The sequence below is a fragment of the Netta rufina genome (assembly GCF_964035555.1).
Source record: "Netta rufina genome assembly, chromosome: Z".
NCBI classification, from domain to species: domain Eukaryota; kingdom Metazoa; phylum Chordata; class Aves; order Anseriformes; family Anatidae; genus Netta; species Netta rufina.
In genome coordinates this window covers 74267555-74289039 of record NC_140126.1, presented here as the reverse complement: position 1 = coordinate 74289039, position 21485 = coordinate 74267555, and the positions used below count along the sequence as shown (strand labels likewise).

General features: G+C 43.7%; 1 protein-coding gene across 1 annotated transcript in view; it reads right to left on the bottom strand.

Moving 5' to 3' along the window:
• The window catches only part of RASA1 (RAS p21 protein activator 1), a 59117-nt gene extending 42618 nt beyond the window's left edge, over window positions 1-16499 (bottom strand). The window contains exons 1-2 of the mRNA XM_084304827.1: window positions 16100-16499; window positions 2225-2374 (exon numbers count right to left, since the gene is read on the bottom strand). Of these exons, the coding sequence (XP_084160953.1) occupies window positions 2225-2374; window positions 16100-16485 (536 nt within the window). The 5' untranslated portion in view covers window positions 16486-16499. The remainder of the gene's footprint in view (window positions 1-2224; window positions 2375-16099) is intronic.
• Between the last annotated feature and the right edge of the window lie 4986 nt (window positions 16500-21485).

Sequence of the window (21485 nt, the reverse complement as noted above, 5' to 3'; positions counted from 1 at the left end):
AAGAAAAAAATTCAACTGCCACAAAACTTATCTCTCATCCAAAAATGAGTATATTACTTATCTGCAGCTGCTTTCTTCTGTTTTCACTCGTTTTCTTTACCAGGTCAGTAATCTCATACATTAATAAAATTCTTTCTCCTCAGGCTGTTCTTTGAGCTGAATTATTTCTCCCAAACAATCGTGTAAAATCTAAATGAGGGTGAATCTTCAGAGATGAAATCTGAAGTTTTTAAGCATGTAGCAATGAAATAGAGAGTCAAATAACGATGTAACTTCAAAGGATTTAGACCAGATCTTTTGGCATATTTTCGGCAAGATTCCTTGGTGAATTACTCCATAGAGATTAGGTTCTTATTGAAATACACTGTTTCAGATTATTATTTCAAGCATGAACAAAAACTTTCTTGGAACACAGAGCCAATGTATACAAAAAGACTTCTGTAATCCCAGAAAATCCTGAAGGGCAAGACTAGAAGACAAATATTGTCCTTTACAATATTTGGTATCATGCAGTAACTCACTAAAAAAATGTATCACTTCTGTGAAAATAAATTGTTTTAATAGATCCATATGCTACCCATCAATCACACGGTACCCAAGCATTTTCACCCCAAATGCTGGGATTTTTAGGGAAATAACCGTGGGAAATAATACTTGTAGGAAACAAAAAGAGGAAGATTGTTTAGCAATGACATTTTCACCCATTTCTGGTAGATTGCAATTGGCAAAGATGAAGTTCTGGTGGAGAGAGCGCTTTTACTTTGTGGGAGACAGATGATTAATCCCTATGTTTGTTTGAAATTACATCAACTGACATTGTTACGTTTGACAATATTCTTGAGCATAGCACCTGACTTTTTATTAAGAAAGAAAAAATACACATTCAGCAAATGAGATTGAAATGTGTCCAATCTCTGAAAAACAGTATCAACAAAACACAAATTAATTTCCTTGGTATGTTTTATGGATCTTAGAATGAAAGATTATTTAAGCTTGGGAAACACACTAGGGACCCTTTCCTTAGGGAATTGGAAACTGTTGGAGAACATTTTCTACCTGAGATACCAGCAACACTTCTATGGTGGGCATGAACCAATATTCAAGTGCCCTGAGGTTGGCTTCAAGAGCCTAAAGTTATTAAAAACAATGCAGGACTGTAGAGCAGTACTAGAAAGAAAACATAAATATAGCTTAATTTTCTGCTACTGCTAGACAGGTACCAGTTCCCAACAGAGTATCAATACAGCTGAAAAGCTGGAATTGTTAGCTCAGATAGCAAGATGCAAACATGAGATACTATTTGTGTGCTACACTGCCTGAATTTAGTGGAATTATGAGCTGATGCGTATGCTAGATCAGGACCTCTGAAATACATCTCACCTCACAGCAGACACATGCAAAAGCTCCCTACATTTGTATACCACAGACATAGTGGCTCATACTTTGGTATCCTGGATAATTTGCTTTCAGAAGTTGAAGAGTTTAGTTTGTGTTTGTTTCTATCAAGACCACTGAGAAAGGTTTCTACTACTGACAAAGAAACTTTCCTTCCTCTTTCGCCAATATTTTTTCTACTCTATTTGGTGAAGGTGAACGTTACACTACAACACAATACTTGCTAACTAACATTCATGCCTGTCTCAGAATACATCTCATTTACACTAATGAATAAATGAACTTACTAATATACACAGCTTGCCAGTAGTGAAATAATCCTAGTTACAGTTTTGTATAAAGGCCTATTTGTATTTAGAACAATTAATTCTAACATGTACTGAAAGCTGTTTCAAGCAAACCCTTTGATTGTTAAATACATAATCTCTTCATTTCTTCTCGTTATTTTCTTAAAATTAAGGAAGCAATCATACTTGCTAGCACTTCGACATTGAAGTCTGTTCTGTGAGCTAAAAACGAGTTCTGAGAAACAGTCCCAAAACAGTCTCTGTGGCTGACTAATGGAACCTGCATGTTACTTTAAGTCTGTTAACAACTTCAGACAAGCCTCTCTCTACTGAGGGTTTCCTTTTATTTTTGTTCTTTAACCTATAAAGTGATTCTTAAGTAGTGTATTTTAAAACAACTAAGCACAAGTTAAAAGCGGTACCATAAAAGAATAGAAAGACAAAAATATTATAATAGTGGTTATTGCTGTCAGTACTGTGTTCTAAAAAAAAAAATAAATAATAACAATACAGTATTTTAAGAGAAAACATTTAATTCTCACCTAAAATGATTGACATTTGTTTTACTAAGGAATGAAAGCACAAATGAACCTGGTCTCCGATCACTCTCTCGAATAAGGTAGCTTCCAGGTTTTCCCGCCTGTCGAAGACGTTCTTCTGCAATTGTTCTGTCAAGTTTTCCATGATACCACCTGAAAAAAAAATAAATTACAAGGGGTGTCCTTAGAAGTTAACATTTTCATTTATTCTTACAGAACATATCTGAGACCAAAGCAAGCTTTCAGTTGGAACTGATATTATTGTGATCTTTTCCTGCAAACAAAGTTACTACATATTTACAGGTGCAACCTCCCAGTAAGTGCTTTTAAGACAGCATAGATTTCAGATAACCAAGTAACTTGCATTTTGAACCATCCCATGGGGCAGAAGCTCTAAGTATCATCTTTTCCTCTTTCCCCAACTCACTTGTTTTAAATAAACAGAAGCGGAGGTGACTTCTGACTTGAATGAAGACTGTTGTGTTTTAAGCCTGCCTGGGCTTCAGTTCAGGCTGGAGTTTCCTAAAACACGAACTGTAGAAGTGATTTGTAACAGCCTTTCCTTAGCTCACACACACAGATATCCTGGTAGCAAAGCCTGCATCAAACTGGAGTGACAGCAGTCACCAGACCACCATCCAGTCCCAAAAGAGCCCTTCCTAAACACAATTCATACCCTATAAATTAAAAGCAAGTACAGAAGTGTGGCAAGTCACTGACTGCTGAAAATGACAAAAGCACACTTCCATCTGTAAAGTAAAGGTAAGACTTAACAGCAAAGCATTAATTAGCATTACCTCAATTCTTTTTATTTACATAGCTTTTGTCAGAACTCTTATTCGATCCCAAATGATTAAGCATTAGGTTTAGCACTAAAAAGAAAAAAAAAAGAGCAGCAATGGAGAGAGTAATTGAAATATACAAAGTCAAGTGGTGTTTCTCATCACTTTGTACAAGGAAAAACAACTGTGCCATTTACAAAGCTGCAGCATGTTCTGGAGCTACATAACGTAATTTATTAGGTCTGCATCTATCAACTCACTATGCTTAGAATTAACCTTTAATCTCCACGTTCAAGAAAACATCCGTTTTCATACTATCACTGTTTTATAGTATTTACATCATTTACTACTTCAGTCACCTACTGATTCTACCTGTTTGTGTAGATCTCTCATGCTATAAAAAAAAAATGCATTTTGGAACAGATATGAAAATTAGCTCTTTAAAAAAAAATACAGCGGGGCTGTTGATAAAATCTGGCCGGATACACTTTTTGTATGAAATGGAAGCAAAATCAAAAGTTTTCTCTGAGGGCTTGCCTCAGAATGAAAAGCAGATAAGCTGTACAGATAAGCACTACGTGCACCAGCGTCGATACTGTTTACCCTGGCAAAGCTGTGCTCTTGCTGGTGTAGCTCTCCTTGCTTCTCTTTCTTCCTCGTCCTGATGGAAACAAGCTAAACCAGAAGAAGTGCTGCTTTGTCTGTCCAGCCGTACCAGCCAGGTTACCCAGATGTGCCTCACCACATTCCAGAGCAGCACAGCCTCCTCGCTGCTGGCAGGAACAGCCAGCTTGCATACGGTCTGCGCTGCCCCATCCGGAGAGCTCAATGGGAAACAAAAACAAAATCAGGAGTCTGTTTTGAGCTCTCTAGGATGAAATATCCTGCTTGTCGAAGGGCATGTCGGTGGCTTGAACCCAAGGCTGTGTGTTATGAGCACACATCACAACTGGGCTTTGCTCGTCTGGATAGACTGGCTTTCTTAACGCAGAAAAACTCCCCGGAGACTCGAGAAACCTTCCTGATCAAGAAATTCTTTGAAACCAGCATTCCACGGAGCCTATTTTAAACTAACAATAGGCTCACTACGCTTTTATTTGTTCCTATTTATCACCCACTCAAGAAAAATAATCTGGGCTCTGTTGAGGGACACGTCGTGTTTCAATGCCAGGCTTAAAGGCATGCCTTCAAAATGGGGCAAGTGGGAGTGCTGATAAGAATGCAAATTGCTTATAAAAATATATTAGGAAAACAAAACAGCAGAATTACAAAAAATATATATATATCAATGTTTTTGAGGGGGACCGTGATTTCTTACAATGATAGTCAGCAATACAGCACAAACCTGGGTGCCAAAATTTTAAGACCTGAAGCTCTAAACAAAGAGGACGCCCTCCCTGCTAGTTGGTGTATCACACACAGTGGAGACTGCCTCCCCAGCGTGAAACAAGATGTACTTACTGTCCCATTCAACAGTTTTGTTCCAACCTTAGCTGAAGATACGTTGTACTAATTAAGGGATAAGCAAGGCTAAACAATGTCTGTACCCTTATCTCAGAAAAGGGTTGTTTTCTAAAATAAAGCTGCCTGTTCAATGCCACTGAGCACACACATACTTGAAATACTTGCAGCCGACACAAAGTACAGTTGTATTCTGCAGTTCACTATGCATTAGTGCAATGAATAAACTACTCCACACCAGGAGCTACAAAAACACGTGTTAACCCTGAACTTCACTAGCAGCTGATGGGAAGGCGAGATACAAATGTCAGTAGAGCAGAGTCAATACTCAGCAACGATAGCAGAAAACAGCTCAAGTGATATCCTCAGGAAGCCTCTGTAGATAGCACACATCTTTAGAAAACAGGATACACACTCAAGTACAAGCTTTCAAGATACCATTAGAGTAAGCAAAATGCTTGTCGGGAAATAACTGCATTTTTCCAGACTCAAGTTTCATCACTAGAGAACCACTTTACTCAAACAATACAGCGCAGAAGAGTGCTGGAAGGCTTCAATGTTAAAAGCGCACATCTTACACTTCACCCAGCTCTCACCTGACTTCGGCATTAATACGAAGATGCACTCTGCAAGTTTCCTGCTTTACCTTAGAGCAGTTTAATAGAAAATAGCAAAGAACGTTTTATAAAACTGCCACGCTTGATTTCATTTATAGATATCAAGTGCTCGATAAAGTATTGTAAGTATTATCTTTCTTAATACTTGCTAAGACTTCTTTTTTTTTTTGATTCAAAATACACCCACAGATCAACTTTTCTTTCAATACTGACCAGGTTACTGATCACAAATTCACACTACTGAAAAATACTAAGATCATTTATGGTGTGTTATCAGATATAAAGGAATATCCACCCAATAATCAATGCTAGCCAAAGAAAAAGTGCATCAGAAATACCTGAACTGCAGAAGCAGTCCTACTCATCGTAATTGCACCAGAGAACAAAGAGCACAGAGCACTCTGAAGGATGGGACCAGTCTGAAATAAACTCCAGATTCTCTGCCTTTAACCCTCAATCAGGCATCTCTGTGAAGCCTGCAAAACATGTAAGTAAAATCCACCTTTTCCTCTCAGACGACTCTGCAACATTGTGAACTCTATAGGTCAAGGTCAACAGTTCCAGCATTTTTGCAGCCAGAACAGCTTCAGATTTAATGTGCACACAATTAGAAGCAACATTTAACGTGACGTCTTAACTTTCTGTCCAATATAGCCGCCTCACAGAGGCCAAATGGGGTCCTAGCTGCAGAGCAGCACGTTTATTAAGGGTTTGGGTAGGAAGGTATCACACCCAACAACCTGCCGAGCTGTTCATCAGTAGAAAGCTGCCCCTCTGGCTGTGACTCTTACCACGTGTGCACTCGGGAGAGTAGCTCACAACTACTTACATGCACATCCTTCATTGCTGACAATGACAAGATCCCTATCGTTCCTAGTCAGTCACCTCTACTTCCTCGCCTAGTCCCATCTAGGAACACGTCTGTATTGCCAGCACTCACTTTGCAAAATTTTAAATGCTGATAATCCACTATTTTCACAGTGTTTTGAGCAAACATAATTAAATGGCATTCTGAATCAAACAGCTAGTGTCCTAACAATACGATAGCTGTCATGGAAGGTATAAAAAGAGAAAATTGTCACTCAAGGTCATGGAGTGATTCAACTACAAAACGCCTAACTATGAATCACAATTTAGGCTGTTGCTCCCATGACCAGTGGTTTAACCCTGCTGTAACCAGCTCATTATCCATTCTGTGGCCTTCATTTTTACTCTACGAGAATCAGTAACAGACTTCCACGTTTCACAAACCAACCTGATGCAAGAAAACCCTTCCACCAGTTCAAATCCAAAACAGCCTATTCAAACCTGCACCATAACCTAAATTACAGCAAACAGAAGGGATCCACACTCGATGTCCAGCAAGCTCAGGGCACGCTGCTCACAGGGCTTTTGGCCCCCGGCAGGGGCACTCCACGAGGGCCGCGCCAGACACAGGCTGTTGGAAACGAAGCAGCAGATGGTGAATTTACCAGCTGGGAGCACATCACATGGGTCAGCCAAATCCTTTCATATTTACGTTTTTTCCTTTTCACTTGGGAGAAAGGCATAGGTATGAAGACACATTGTTCCATCGAACATTTCAGCACCCTGCTACTTTAACTCGGACACACAGCAGGCCAAGGAGAGGGAACGCGGAAGAGCGATGAAGGACTGGGTAAGTGTTTTTGAGCAACCTAGCAGAAATGAAGGTATTGGTAATAACAGGAAACCTGTTTCCACCTACAACACACGTTACAGTGCAGAGGAAAATTCATCACCACATGCTATATCCACTTTACTCAAAGCTCCTCTTAGCCATACCCTGATGCTCCAACAAAACGTATTACAACAAGCAGAGGACTTCCAGGAGACATGGCCAGAGCTGCCTCCCTATCAATGCAGCCACTGCCTTTCACAGTACCTCTCACACATTACAGATTCTTGTTATCACTTCCTGAGACTACACGAGCTCTCGTTACTTACCATTCCATAATTAGCAATTTTTTGACAGGGTCTTTGCAGTTCTCAACATCACTTCCTGCCAGAAAAAAACTTCCTGCCAGAGAAAAAGCTCTGCAAATATGCGCCACTTGCTGTACTGTACTCACCTGTAAGACACTGAAACAAGCTGAAAATAACCTGAAGCTCTGTAGGTGTTCTTTGCCCAGCACGCATGAAATTAGAGGCTGTTTCATACTCTTCTACTAAGCATGCTGGTGTTTTTTAATTCGTTTTATATGCATTTTTCCATGTGGAGGCAGAACACGTAAACCTAATGCAGTTAGCTTATATCCTTTTTCTGTTCTAGAACCCCTTAAAAACAGCAAGTAGAAAAAAAAAAAGAGGCCATGTAGGAAGAGTAGGAAGCAACTGACAAAGTTCGGTCCCACCGTGGTACTTGCAAATGCCTCTGAAAGCCACTGAAATGCTTTCAGCAGAGAAAAACACAACTGTGGACTTGAGGAAAACAATAAAATTAAAAACATCTCAAACAAAAACCTCAGCACGTCTTAACAGAAAGACCAAGCAAGGATGAGAAAAATGAGGAAAGCCTACACTTAATAGGCAATACATTTAAATAGCTTTAAAGAAAGTGGGGTTCTAAACACTTCCATCCTTTCAAAGATACAAGGTGTAGTAAACCTTAGAAGAGATCTAACAGCACAACAGACAACAAAGGCAGGCCACGGAGTTCTTTCAGTCCTATCTAATGCACATTTACTAAAAAGAACAGTGACCGCTATCTCCTTTTTGCAAAAGCCACCGATAAACAAGATAAATATAGATAAACCAAGCAACAGCTCTTGAAACTCTCATTTTCTTACTGAAAGGTCAACTTAGGAAGTAAATTCTGGAACTCATTACAGTTTTTAGCAAGACATTTCCCATTTTTAGCAAAAGTTTCCTATTCAGGCATGCTCCCTACACGTGCCTTCTGGTCAGAGATAGATAGGCCTTTTCTGTTCAAACCAAGAGTAATGAAGAAGCTACAGAAGCAATGTCAACGCTGCTCTGCAAGTCAGCAGATAATCTTCAGCAACAATTAAGGAATTTCTGGGATTTCCTTTCCTATACTTGAATTTAGAGACAATTACTACGGAGGCTTTGTTACATTTTGGTTTTGGAAGCATGAAGACATTTCTCTAACACCCCTCGGGTTGCCAAACAGTAAAAAGCACAGCTCTCCCCAGATGCTCAGAAAGCACGAAAAGCCCTCCAAGAAAAAAAAAATCTAGGGAAAAGGTACAGAGAACCGGCTGTGGCTTGAACAAGACAATGCAAGTCATTCCCAGTCCTCTGGATTAACAAAATATCCAAATGTGAATTTTGTAAAGTCTCTGCTACTGTTCACTAATAAATGGAGACACAGAAAACGAATTATTTGATTAATGATTGCTAAGTTTTATACGTAGAAAAGGTTGATGCAATTTATCTATGCAAGAACCACACAGAATCCAGTAAGCAAGCCACGGACAGAAAATCCTTTTCTCTGTGTAGACGTATGGGTGAATATTTGCATACATATGCATAATTTTACAGCAAACAGGAGGACTGGATAACAGAGCAAATGTTTCAGAAAAAAATCTTACATAAACCTACACAGCAGTACAATACAATTCCTGAGCTGATTAGCAAAGGTTGGATAAATGTACGTTGTTTCTTGAAGCTTCTGCAGAACAGAAAGCTCTGTGCTCTGCAACTGGAAGTCCACAGAGGAAAGCCTTGCCCAAACATCTGTTAAGTAGCTATAAATGAGAAAAATCATATGCATGCTCCTGCCTGGGCAGTGAAAGTAACCTTTAACAGGAAAGGTTAACATTTTTAATATTCCCACCTAGCTACACTGCCAACTTCTTCAAATACGTGCAACTGTAACATCTGCACATTAGCATCAATATTCCAACCTAAAGAAAGTATTAATCAATGAAAACCCAACTACCACTTGAGGAGGAACAAGAGTTACTACCTCAGTTCAACAAAAAAAAAAAAAAAAGAAAACACTAACAAAATATACAAAAATAAGTAAATTACTGAAACTTGAAGATGAGAATCACTTTTATTATCCACCCTCGTCTACCTCCTCTCCTGAGCAGCACAGGGGAACGGGGACTGGGGGCTGCAGTCAGTCCCTGATGCTTCATCTCCTCTCCTCCCTCAGGGTCCCTCTGCCCCTGCTCCCCGTGGGGTCCCTCCCACAGGATGCCGTCCTTCCCAAACTGAGCCTGCGGGGGCTGCCCACAGGCAGCAGCTCTTCAGGAACTCCAGCGGTGGGTCCCTTTTGTTGCAGCTGGAGCTGGCTCCTCTCTGACCCGGGGCAGCTGCTGGGCTCTGCTCAGAGGCCAGCCCTGGAGCCCCCTGCAACCAAAACCTTGCCACAGAAGCCCAGTACCACCATCCAAGGAATCAGGCCTTTAAACAACCAGAACCCTGGCTGGGTATATTGAGTGTCCTCCTTCCCTCAAATGTGCCTGTAAGCTTTCACGTTTACTTAGCAGCACTGACTTGTATACAATTATTAACATATACAAATTGATGTAATAAAGAGACAACTTGAAAGGAAAACGTATACATTGCAAGCAAACTGATTAAATATTTAAGGAGCACTATTAGGTATCTTACAATTTCAAAAAGGGAAATTTTTGAGCTTTGGCCACAGAAACTGGGAGATCTGCCTACACAGAAAATAACAAAGTGTTCTACTTCACCCATTTAAGGATTTCTTGTGCTTCCCTTTAAAGCCTTTGCTATTAGCTACTGCCACTGATGTGACTCCAGAGTACTTCAAGTAATAATTCCCAGCAAGTAAGTCCCATAACACCCACCCTCAACTATACCATCAGCGTATTTATACACAAACAGAAACAGAAATTTTGGTTGGAAATGACCATGGGGGCTGTGTAGCTACCATGCCCCCAGTGCTTCTCAAGCAGGGCCAGCTACAGCAGGCTGCCCCCAGCCAGCCACACGCAGCGGGGTTACAGGTACCTGCAAGGATGGGGACTCCACAATCTCAGGGCAATCTGTGACCGTGTTTGACTACCCTCACAATTAAAAAAAAAAAATAAAATAAAATAAATGTTTTTTTCCTGTATTGAAATGGATTTTCAAGTTTTTTCATTCGTTCCCACTGAGTCTTGCCCTGTGAATGGCCAGCACTGGGGACAGCTTGGCTCCCCCATCCTCGTCCCTACCCATCAGGTACTCACAGGCGGGGATACGATCCCTCTGAGCCTCCTCCAGCCCAAGCCATCACCTTGGTGGCCCTGTACTGGCCTCGCTCCTCTGAGCCCACATCTCCCCCACTGGGAGCCCAGCACTACACGCAACACCTTGGACGTGTCCCACAGTGCTGAGCAGGGGAAGGATCGCCTCTGACGCCCCTCGCAGTGCCACTCAGGAGGCTGCTGTTTGCCTGTTTTAGTGTTCAGATATGTTTCTAGCTCCTGGCCAGCTTGCTGTCTGTCAGGCCCACTCAGGCACAGCGTGGCCCTGCAGAGCTGCTCGCCAGGCAGTCAGCCCCCAGCACAGAAAAACATCGGTCAGTCCTCTACGGGGCTGTAGCTTTATGTTGCCTCTGCTGAACTTCAAGAGGTCCCACAGGGCCCAGCTCTCCAGCCTGCCCAGGTCCCTCCAAATAGCAGCCCACCCACCTGGCACATGAGGCGCTCCTCTCGGGTCCGTATCAGCTGTGAACTTGCTGATGAGAGCAGACCCCATCCCACTGCTGAGGCTGAGAACCACAGTGTTCAATGGCACGGGTCCTGGAGGACACCACCAGTGTCACCCCACGGACACCACCACCTTCCCCTACCCGACAAGCCAGGGACCTCACTGCAGAAGGCCACAGTACAACCAGCGCCGTCCTCTCCCCATCACCTTCAATACAAAACATAATGCAAAGACATATTCAGGTTAAAAACAAAGCAAAACAAAACTTTCCTTCCATTCCAGAGCGACGGAGCAGACACTTCAGATAACAAATACAGACTGAGGACTGTCTGCAAGCATGCAGAACAGCATTAGGAGCCTGACAAGCATCCGAGTGACAGTAACACCTTACTGGTGCTGAGCGTACTCAGGCAGGAGGCAGAGGAACGCAGAATTGTTCCATGGGGATACTTCTAGGAAGCACAAGGACCAGGTTCAAACACCTTCTCCCTCCTGCTGCACCCTCCAGTGAGATACGTACGAAGACTTCACTGCTTTTCTTAAATGAGCAAGGAAGACACAGACAAAGTGGAAAAGTACTGCATGAGCCCTAAGAGTTTATGGCTGAACCTACAGATGGGGCCCATCGCTGGAGAGACCCAAGCCTCACTGGTAAATTTGTGCTTGCCCCAGCTGCCCCACCACCAGGCATGAAAAAACAAAAGGTGAGGGGACACGGCACAACACTGAGCACCCCGAAAGGGCAGGACAGTAGATGGAGTGCACAAGTCCCAGACTGCTGTTCTTGGAATCAGGGACAGAACAAAAACTAGATAAAGTGAAGGTCAGGAGAGCATCCACTCCTTAGATGAAAGGACAGCATCCGATGTTAGCTAGAAGTACTGAAAATCCCTCCTCAGACTTTCACTAGCACCAAATGCTTTCCCACTTCTGTTTTTCTTCATCCGAAGCTTCCTTTAATGTACGTACCTATCGTGTCAGCGCACTTACTGCTTGGCTTCCTATATATGGTTAGGTGCAATTCTGTCCTGCTGCTCTTAACCGTGCATTTCTAACGCCACACACTCAGCCAGAGGTAAAACCAGACTTCTCTCCACGTCTAGTTTGTAAGCGGCCCAAACAGTACGCTAACCAGCATCTTCAGGTAATTAATTTCTTTATCGACTTCTGCTCCCTGTGGAAGGGGAACACCTTGTTTTCCAAAAGAGAAAAAGTTTACGTGCTCAGGTTAAGTGCAAAACAGAAAAGGAACCTCATATGCTAAAATCAACTTGCATCCCATTTCACTTTTTATTGCTTATATAGAACCTAGCTGCATATGCCAATGTTATTTCCCCCCAGCTCTCACTGCTACAGACTTATTCGCTGGAATGGAAAATGATCCTCAACCATTATTCAGGGAAAAAAAAAAAATCTTTTCTTATTAGTTACTCAAATAAACAAATGTTGCACAACTCTGGGCTTGCCACCTTTGACAGACTTACCTCAAGAAACTGTAATTCACACCGCGTTCAGACAGAAATATTCTTTCATGCAGTCTTTGCTTGTAATGCTGTTTCCCTACCCATCTCTCTGTTTTCAGCTTTTTCTCCCTAATTTATTGCCTCAACAGATATCACGAGCTACTCTAAGAATACATCTGCTTTGGGTAAGATTTTGTTTTAACCAGACAGTATTTTGACAGCCTGCTTCATTTTGTTAGGTTGATGGCTTTCAATTTCAACTTGTTTCCATTTAAAACTGCTAATCGCTGCTTAAAAAACACCATATGAAAACGTGGATCTTGTTGAAACATCCAAGGACTGCTTCTGCTACTTTCATGGAACACTACAATCCCAAACAGGTTCTTTAGTCAACTAAGATATTTAGTGAAATGCCTAAATAACTATAAACTATTTCACATAGCAGTGATTTTTTTTTTTTTTAACTAAATTAAGCAGCATTCACTCATTAATTTTGAAGGCCATTTCCTTGCACGATTTCAGACCGCCGTCAGCCTGTCAGTGAGCTTTGCAGATGGGGAAGAAAGCGCAGAAAAAAAAAAAAAAAGAACAAAACAAACACAGAATTGCCCATTTTATTCCCTAGCATCCTGTGCTTCCCACCCAGCATTAAACTACAATATAAACACGCGACTGCCGTGCCCCAGAAAAATGAACAACCCCCCCCCCCCACACACACACACACACTGAGCAGACAAGTCTCGAGTCAGCTCCACTCGGGATCAAAGAAGATAAATATCAACCCTACTTGGGAATTTTGTGCTTCTGAGTAAAGTGAACCTGTTACGTGCTGACAATCTCCTCCTAGTGCTAGAAAATTAAGGAAAACACGTTAAGAGAAGACATGTTCCCCTTTTCCATAGGTATGTGGAAAAGAAAAGAGGAAATTAAGTGTATTAGGTGCTTGCTAGCAAAGACGAACACATCCTGACTGCTCTGAACAAACTATATTTACAGCATCCTGATGGGAAGTCCAGAACTTGCATCTGCTTCATTTCCCATCTCTTCAGGTTAGCTACTGTAAAAATCAGCATGACAAGAATACGGTGTCTAAAAAGCTAATCTACAAAATATATTCGGTCTGTAACAACTTTATGGCCTAAAACTTGCAAACAGGGAATTCACTCAGGTATTTTGTTTTTAATTGCTAAACAAATTAGGAGATAAAAACGTTATAAAGTTATGTGTAAGTTTATACAAACGCTTCATTTCATTTTATGCATAAAGATCCAATTTCAGACCAGAGTACAAACTAGGAAACACCAGAAGCAACTTTTACCAGATTTTTTTTTTTTGTTTGTTTGGAGTCAGTAACCAACAATTCAGTAAATCCTGACATGCGATGCGTGTCCAAGGGAGGGCAAAGCCGGCTAGTTAGTGGTTATTGTTGTGAAAGAAAAAGAAAATGTCTTTTCGTTCTCGTACAGGAGATAATGCCACACAATGCAAAGCCAGGAGCGAGGAGCACTCCCCGTTCTCTGATGTGCACGCATTATCCTGTAAGCAAACAGGACAAAGAAACAAAACTGTGTGACAGAATCACAGAATTATCCATCAGGCCAACCGTGTATGCCTCCCATAAAAGCTGAATGAATTAGGAGGAAGTGGGAAAGGGTGGAGCTGGCAGTCGTATTTAAACAAATGGAACAGCAGCTTTACAATCGTATCCAACTGGAGAAATTCAATCCACGTTACAAATTCAATCGTTGTTCTTAAAGATTTGCGCTGGACTTTTCCCTACATGAGATTATAGATAATGCTGAACTCTGTTTTGGTAATACACTCAGAGCTCAACTCCACTGCAGCCAACAGTCTGGCTACAAAGACAGGGCCCTTCCGAAATAAAACAGCAGCACTGAAAGGATGGCAATATCAGCATATAGCCAGTGCAAACGGCTTAACAGAGAGTGGCAAAAACTGACAACTGCAGGCGAGATGAATGAAAAAGGCCAACTATATTAAATCAACCCACTTCAGATGTTGTTTACTGAGAAGTCACATACCCAAGATAAAGTTACAAAGAAAAAAAACACAGTTTATTACAGCAGTAAGTGCTTCCAATTAATCTTTAAGTACTTTATTTCTTGGGTTTTCCTTCTGTTAAGGGTTCTCCTGGGGCACAATGCTCAGCTACTGAATGCCTGGCTCTGTGGAGACTCCAGCGCCCCTTTGGTGTCAGCAAGGTGAGCCGTGCTGTTAACCAAAACAAAATCAGGGCCTCTGCAGTCCTCCCCGAGCACGCACTTGTCAGAATGCTAACATCCTCTTTTACACAAGTTCACCATCACGCCAGCACGTGAGTCACACGGCAATATCCCGACAGCAAAACCCGCTCAGATTTGTCCAGGTCATAGCAGCTATTCAGCATCAAATGGGTGATTATTTACACCTTAAAACCACCCCTCTCTCTAAAGTTACTTGGAAAATAGCCTGCTTTCTCTCCAAAACACAGCCGGGTCTAACAGCAGCAGCAGCCCAGTCTTTCAGAGAGAAAACCAGAAGCGCAGAGCTCTGTCTCTCGCTGACTTTACAGACGAAGTAACTTCACTTTTATGTGCTTCTGTTTCCCTCCTTACCCTTTGTCAAAACTGCCTAATCATATTTCTAGCTCGTTAGTGAAGCCCGCAAGTTAAAGACTATTCAAACACCACCTTCACAAAACAAGGCCCTAAGTAGGCAAACTTGCATGAAAACTGAAGGAATTAAAAGAACAAAGGAAGTCTGTCAAGGTCAGAGAGAGAAATTTAAAAGGAATACTTAAATATTACATCTTACGCCCTCCTCACGATTGCAAAGGCTCCTGAAACGTTGGAAATACCTGATAGCACAGAAATTAACTCCCTGGTAGTGGAGTCACAAGAGAAGGTAAAAAAAAAAAGAACCCAAATTCAGATCGGTTTTCAGATTACCCTTCTGACCTGTATCCTGAATCCATCTGCCAGCCGCCACCTTGAAATCCTAAATCGCCTGCTACAGTCACTGAAACTTCAGGAATAATGTATTTCTAGGCACCAATGAAGGCTTTTGAAGCAATTTCATTTTTTAAGCAAGAAGCTACCTGCTAAGAGGACCACTTTCTGCTCTAACACGGGGCTCGCAGTGCTTCACAAAAACCTGCCGACTTCCTACACGTGAAGCCAGGGGTTGTTCTTAGAGCACTCGCTAATTACACAAGCTCCACATAACATTTTCGGATCCTGTATTTCGGGCAGGATAAACACAGAACCGCTCTCAGGGCCAGATCCCCGGCATTACCGCCCTGCAGGACCCCGGTGAGCCCTAATTACTGGGCAGGGTGAGGGCAAGGAAACCCAGCCAGGGATTTACCTGGATTTCTTTCCACGCTGCCTCTCCTCCCTGAGCACAGCCTAACTAGGAACAACTCCCGAGCTGGCTGAGGAGCAAAGCAGGCTGGGTTTATCAAAACACACTGTCCTGAGTACTTTGGGACAGTGGAAGGATCAAGTTAAGAATGTGTTGGTTTTAAGAATGTGCTGAGGGTGAAATATAAAGGAAAAAAGAAAAAAAAAAAAAAAAAAAAGGCAACACGTGCATGCCCCTTTGGAGGTGTTTGAGGGGGTGAGGGTGTGCTGTGGGGGGGGGGGGGGGGGATATGGCACGCAAAATGATGAGGGGGTGGGAGAACTATTTCGCACCACGTGTTGAGATTGGGCTTGAGAGGGGAAAAAATAACAATAATAATAATAATAATAATAATAAAATGAGCGTTGTTTGACGGGAGATCGCCGCCTGGAGACACAGAGCTGCCGCTGCCGGCTGCTGCCCCGGGGGAGCCCCCTCAGCGGGGGCGCGGGGAGGGGGAGTTGGGGTGGGGGTGCGGGGCCGGGGGGGTCCTTTACTCACTGGTTGGTGGGGGGCGCGTTGAGCGGGATGGCCACCTCCTCCTCCTCGTACTCGGGGCCGTCCAGGGAGTCGCCTTCATCCACCGCCCCCAGCGCCCCGGCCGGGGGAGGAGGCGGCGGCGGCGGCGGCAGCGGGGGGAAGGCGGCGGCGGCGGCGGCGGCGGCGGCTGCGGGCTCGGGCGGCTCCGTGGCGGCTGCCGGAGGGGCGGCAGGGCCCGAGCCCACCGCCAGCAGCCCCAGCGCCGAGCACAGCGGGGCCGCGGAGCCCGGGAAGGGACCCGGAGGGCACGGCCCCTTAGCCCGGCACGGCCCCGCTTCGGCGGCGACGGCGGCGGAGGAAACCGAGCCGCCCTCCTCAGCCCCAGCCCCGGCCTCGGCCGCCATCATCGTGAGCCTCGCCCCCCTCCGGCCGCGGGGAGGCGGCGACAAAAGGGGCCCCGCAGCCGGCACCGGCCCCGCCCCGCCGGGGCGAGGCTGAGGCTGAGGCTGAGGCGAAACTTCCCCGGTGGGGACGGGACGAGGCAAAGGGAGGGAGGGAGGCAGGGAGAGGGGGGGGGGGGGGGGGGCGGCCGCTCAGGGCAGCTCGGCGGGGCGCCGCCGCCGCTTCATGCCGCCTCCCTCCGCCCTTCCACACGCCCTCAGCCCGCCCCCGACGGACAGACGGACGGACGGACGGACCGACGGACGGGCGGGCAGACCGACAGACAGACGGACGGACAGAGGGAGGGAGGGAAGGAGGCGGGCATGGGCGCGGCGCGCATGCGTCCCCCCGCCTCAGCGAGCGCGTGCGCGCGGTGTGGTGTGGTGTGGTGTGGTGTGTGTGTGTGTGAGGCAGGGTTGCCTCGCCCAACAATAAAAATCCACCGAAACGGCCCCCAAATTAATAAATTATGACGTAAAAATGTGTTGTAGTTGTTATTAGGGGAAGGGGAAAGGGGAAAAGGGGAAGGGGGGGGGGTTCTGCTGCTGCTTGGCGCGGGGTTGGAGCGTCCCGCCCCGCCCCGCCGCGCCGTGAGGAGGCGGTGGGTGGGCGCTGAGGGCGGCCCGCCGGGGAAGGGGGGAAAGAGGGGGGGAAAATAATAAATAATTTAACCGAAATGATTTACAATAAATGAATAAATAAATAGAGGGCGGGGAACGGGGAGGTAGGTGGAGCCGGAGTCCGCTGTGAGGGGAAGGGAAGCCGGGGGGGGGGGGGGCTGCCGGGGGGGTGCGCACTCGAAGAAAATAAACAATTTTTCACATAAAATAAAATATATATAAAAAAAAATACGTGTGTTTTCTCCTCCTGGAAAATCCTGCAGAGATCGGGATTTCCAGCAGCACGAACAAAAAGTGCTTGCTAGAGTCTGCGAGGCGCTGCGCACCTTGTAGGGGTTGTAGCACCGTTGATACTAAAAGGCATTTACTCAGCACTTTCCTGAAGTTATACTTTTTTTCTTTTTTTCTTGCTACCCAAGCCCACAGCCTCTCACACCCACAAGCCTATCTATCTTCGTCATTAATGGTGCTGCTGGCTGCAGTGGGCTTACTTGGCGCTTCAGATTCACCGCACGGGAAAGTACCTCTGCGATCAAGAGGACGTTGTGCGACAAACATTACCGGGCACTGTAATGTGTAGGTATCTTTTGATTTTTTTTTTTTCTTCTGATTTTTTTTTTTTCTTCCTCAGTAATAAAAGAGCTGACAAATAGCAGCACGTTGACACTTGTATGTCTCTCAAGAGTTCTCAGAAGGCATCTAAACATTCAGGTTTTCAAAGCTTTGCATTACCCAAAAGTATTAAGTGAATTTCTCCCGAGGCCACTAAAACAAACTACTGCTCCCACTTTCACAGCTCTCCCGCCAACCTCTTTTTATCTGCCGAGATGAAGTTTCATATCTTGCCTTCTAAAGGCAAAATTTGCTTCCAGTTAGACCACTAATATCAGTGGAATTATGCTGGGTTTGTGCCCAGTGTCAGCGCAGGAGCTGGCTCTAGCCCTCGTTTTACAGAATGGTAGCACATTTAGACCCTGCTGTTTCCCTGTTTAAGAAATTGCAGGTTCAACAGCAATCTCTTACAGTTTTGATTTTTGCATTGCAGCGTATCACTATTGTGTATGTAATTCCAAATAGTCTTGAAGCCTACTGTCTCTGCGGGCTTCCACTCTGTTTGCTTTCCCTCACAGATCTTTAAATAAAACGATTTTAGCACAGTCTTGTTGCTGTTGTGAAGCGATATTCCTAAATATAGAACTGCCGTGTAAATATTTATAAGATTGCCTTAATGAGGCTGGCTTTTCTGGGTGCCGTCAAGGGCAACAGCATGTGTGCATGGGTGTGTGGGGACTAGGACAGCTGTCCTAGGAATTTCCTGCAGGAGGGGGTAATCTAACTGCAGCACTCCTTCAAGAGATTTATTTTGGGGAGACCAGTTTTGGACTTGGCAAGGATTCCACAGAAAGGGAACTTCATGTAAGATCAGCCGAGTTGTTGCATCTCTGCCCCTGACACACTGCTGCTCTGCACTTTGCAGGCAAGGTTTTCTGTCCCAGGTCTCTTGGTGCTGCAGTGACACACACAGCTTCCTGCATCAGCTTGTAAGGAAAGTTGATTTCCAGGCTTTGGTGTGGCATTATTTAGATATATTTGGGTGAGGGAACAAGTGTAATGGTATTTTTCTTAATGCCTCTTGTGGATTTACAAACCTGTTGTTCTGAAGTTCTGGTACAAATGATGCCAGGATGGTTACTTCTTCCTTCCTTCTGTGAACAATGTCAGGCTGGATTCTCTGAGGAGTGTATTTGCATACACCCTAGAGTCAGTTTGTAAGGTGGCAAATCAAGAAACACACACAATTTTTTTCTCTGATGGCTGGTAGGTCTGGTATCCCTCATCTCTGGTCTAGTCTTGAAGTAGCACAGCAGAGGTTGATTAGGGCTTTTCTGGTCTAAAGACCAGTATGTAGAAAGGCCAAAACTGACAATCACACAGCAAAATGCATTGCTGCACACATGTTGATGGATGCTGCCATTCATTACTGATAATGCTCCCTGGTAGTACTCCCTCTCCCTGCTCACTTACTTGTTTGTTTAGAGTAGGTAAAATTATTAGCAGAGGATCCTGCCTGTGGAGGACATACACAGTGTCTGCCTGTGCTCCTAAATAAAACAGATTATTGCCGAGTGCCAAGATGGGATGTCTGGACAGTGTAGCCTCCTCTTCTGTCACACCTCCAGGTATGCCACTGGCAGCACGAGGAGCTGGTCAGCATTCGAGGTGCTTCAGGGACCGTTCCCAGCAGGCAGCTTGCATATGGCCACCCTGGCGTGGAGACCAAGAGAGTTCCTCTGCGGCATCAGGGGCATGCCACCCTGTGCCAGCTGGCTTGAGAGCCCAGCATGAATGTGCACAGGGCCACTTAATTTGCTAGTGTTGTGTAGATACAGACATACCTTGCTGTTTTTTAATTCGTGGTAGCAGGTGTTCAAAGTCTTTCATAGATCCAGTTCATACTGCAAAGATTGTGGGATCCAAAGCCATATCTTCAGATGCAGTAACAGACGAATGCCAGTGGCATCAAGTACCTCCTTTGAATTATGTTACCTAATCAGCATCCTGGATTTATAAAAGCTGCTTGTGCACTACCACGCATACACAAGTGGGGCTTGTATGGTAGCAGGTACACAGGAGTGGTGGCAGCGGTGGCATGTTCCAGTCAGCTGAACACAGGGTTAAATCCTCAAGAGTTTTCAGGCTGGATTTGTTGCTAATTTAAATGCACGGCCCTATAATGTGTACAAGGTTGCACTTTCTTCATCAGTAAAGAGAGAAGTCATCTCACAGATGTGTCAGAGGATTAACTTTGGTGGTGGTGGTGTGTTTTTTTTTTTTTTTCAACATTTGAAAAATAGTGAGAATTAATGCTTATTAGGATGAAAAGTCACATAAAGTGAATGACCCAGTATTTCAGTCGCATTATTTATAGAGATGTTACTTGAATCATTGATATGAGTAAGCACTTTGTAACTTTCACCTTTACTCCTCGCTCCAGCACACACCTGCTGCTGTCCTCTACCAGAGCACAAATTATTTCCACTTTTGCAAAGTTGTTATCCTGTCTCAGAAATTAATAGCAACAATTTTTCTGTCCCATGATGCAGTGATAAGGAAACAGCCTCACCATAAAGAACCCAGAACGCTCCAGCTGTTCCAGATCTTCCCCTCATACTCCCACAGCAAAATAATACACGGTCTAAGAGTTGGTGCTGGCTCTTCCTATGCACGTAGCTGTTACGACTCCATAGGAGGCCATATACATGTGTGTTGCTGGCAAGTTGGAAAGGAGGGCAGAATCTGGAATACAACAACCTGAATACTGAATACATTCAGGTTATGTCCTGCGACTTAACTGCTTTTCTTTCATCATGTTTGCTTTTTATTTTATTTCTATCAAATAAAGCCGACTGTATTCCCAGAAAAATTATTGTAAGGTTATCATTGAGCTGCTGTCATCACTATCTGCATATTTAATTTTGGGGTCTGTCAGCTCTTCCATTTTCATGGTACAAATCAGAAGCTTCTGTTTGCATTGAATATTTCATTTGTATTGAATCTCTGAGTAGATTACTAATGATAAGCTTATTTTAAAATTCTTTCCCTTCACTTTAAAAGTGCAACTATCCTTAAATGTTTTTTTTTTTGTTTGATGACTTCCAGATTATTATTGATCCATGCAAGAATATTTTTGTCACATGGGAAATGATCTCCTTCAAAGTCCAAACTGTTCCATAACCTTTTGTCCCTCCTCACTTTGTTCTCATATAGTTTGATGTTCTTTCAAATAAGTTTTTAAGCTGGAGTTCAGATACACTGAGCCGAAATAAAAACTATAATCTCCAGAGCTGTAGAAACTGCATCCTATTTTAAGAGTAGTATCTCTTAGGTTTCAGAATTGATAAAGAAATTACTACTTGATCAGTACCTTTTTTTTTTTTTTTTGGTCTCTTAAGCAAAAAAAGACATGAACAGCTACATATTGAGGTAAGTGTTTTTATTAGTACATGATACTATTATTATTACTATTATTATTATTATTATTATTATTATTATTTGGTCTGTCTTTCAAAACGGCTTTAAAAGGTGTTGTATAGTTGTAATTTTTCACTTTCTCTTTTCCATTTTAGAACAGCACCATAGGAGACATAGGTTTTTCTTGTCTCACTTCAGGCTGCATCTGGAAGAGAAGTATTTTTTTTTTTTCTTTTTTCCCTCTAACACTGCATACTTCATGGTTTTGATGTTGTAAGTAGGAGTGTGGTATTTCAGTCCCTTTTTATGAGCCCTCTGTGCACGCAGCAGATCTTTTTCCTTTTAGAAACAAACTGATATCACAGTTTGATACT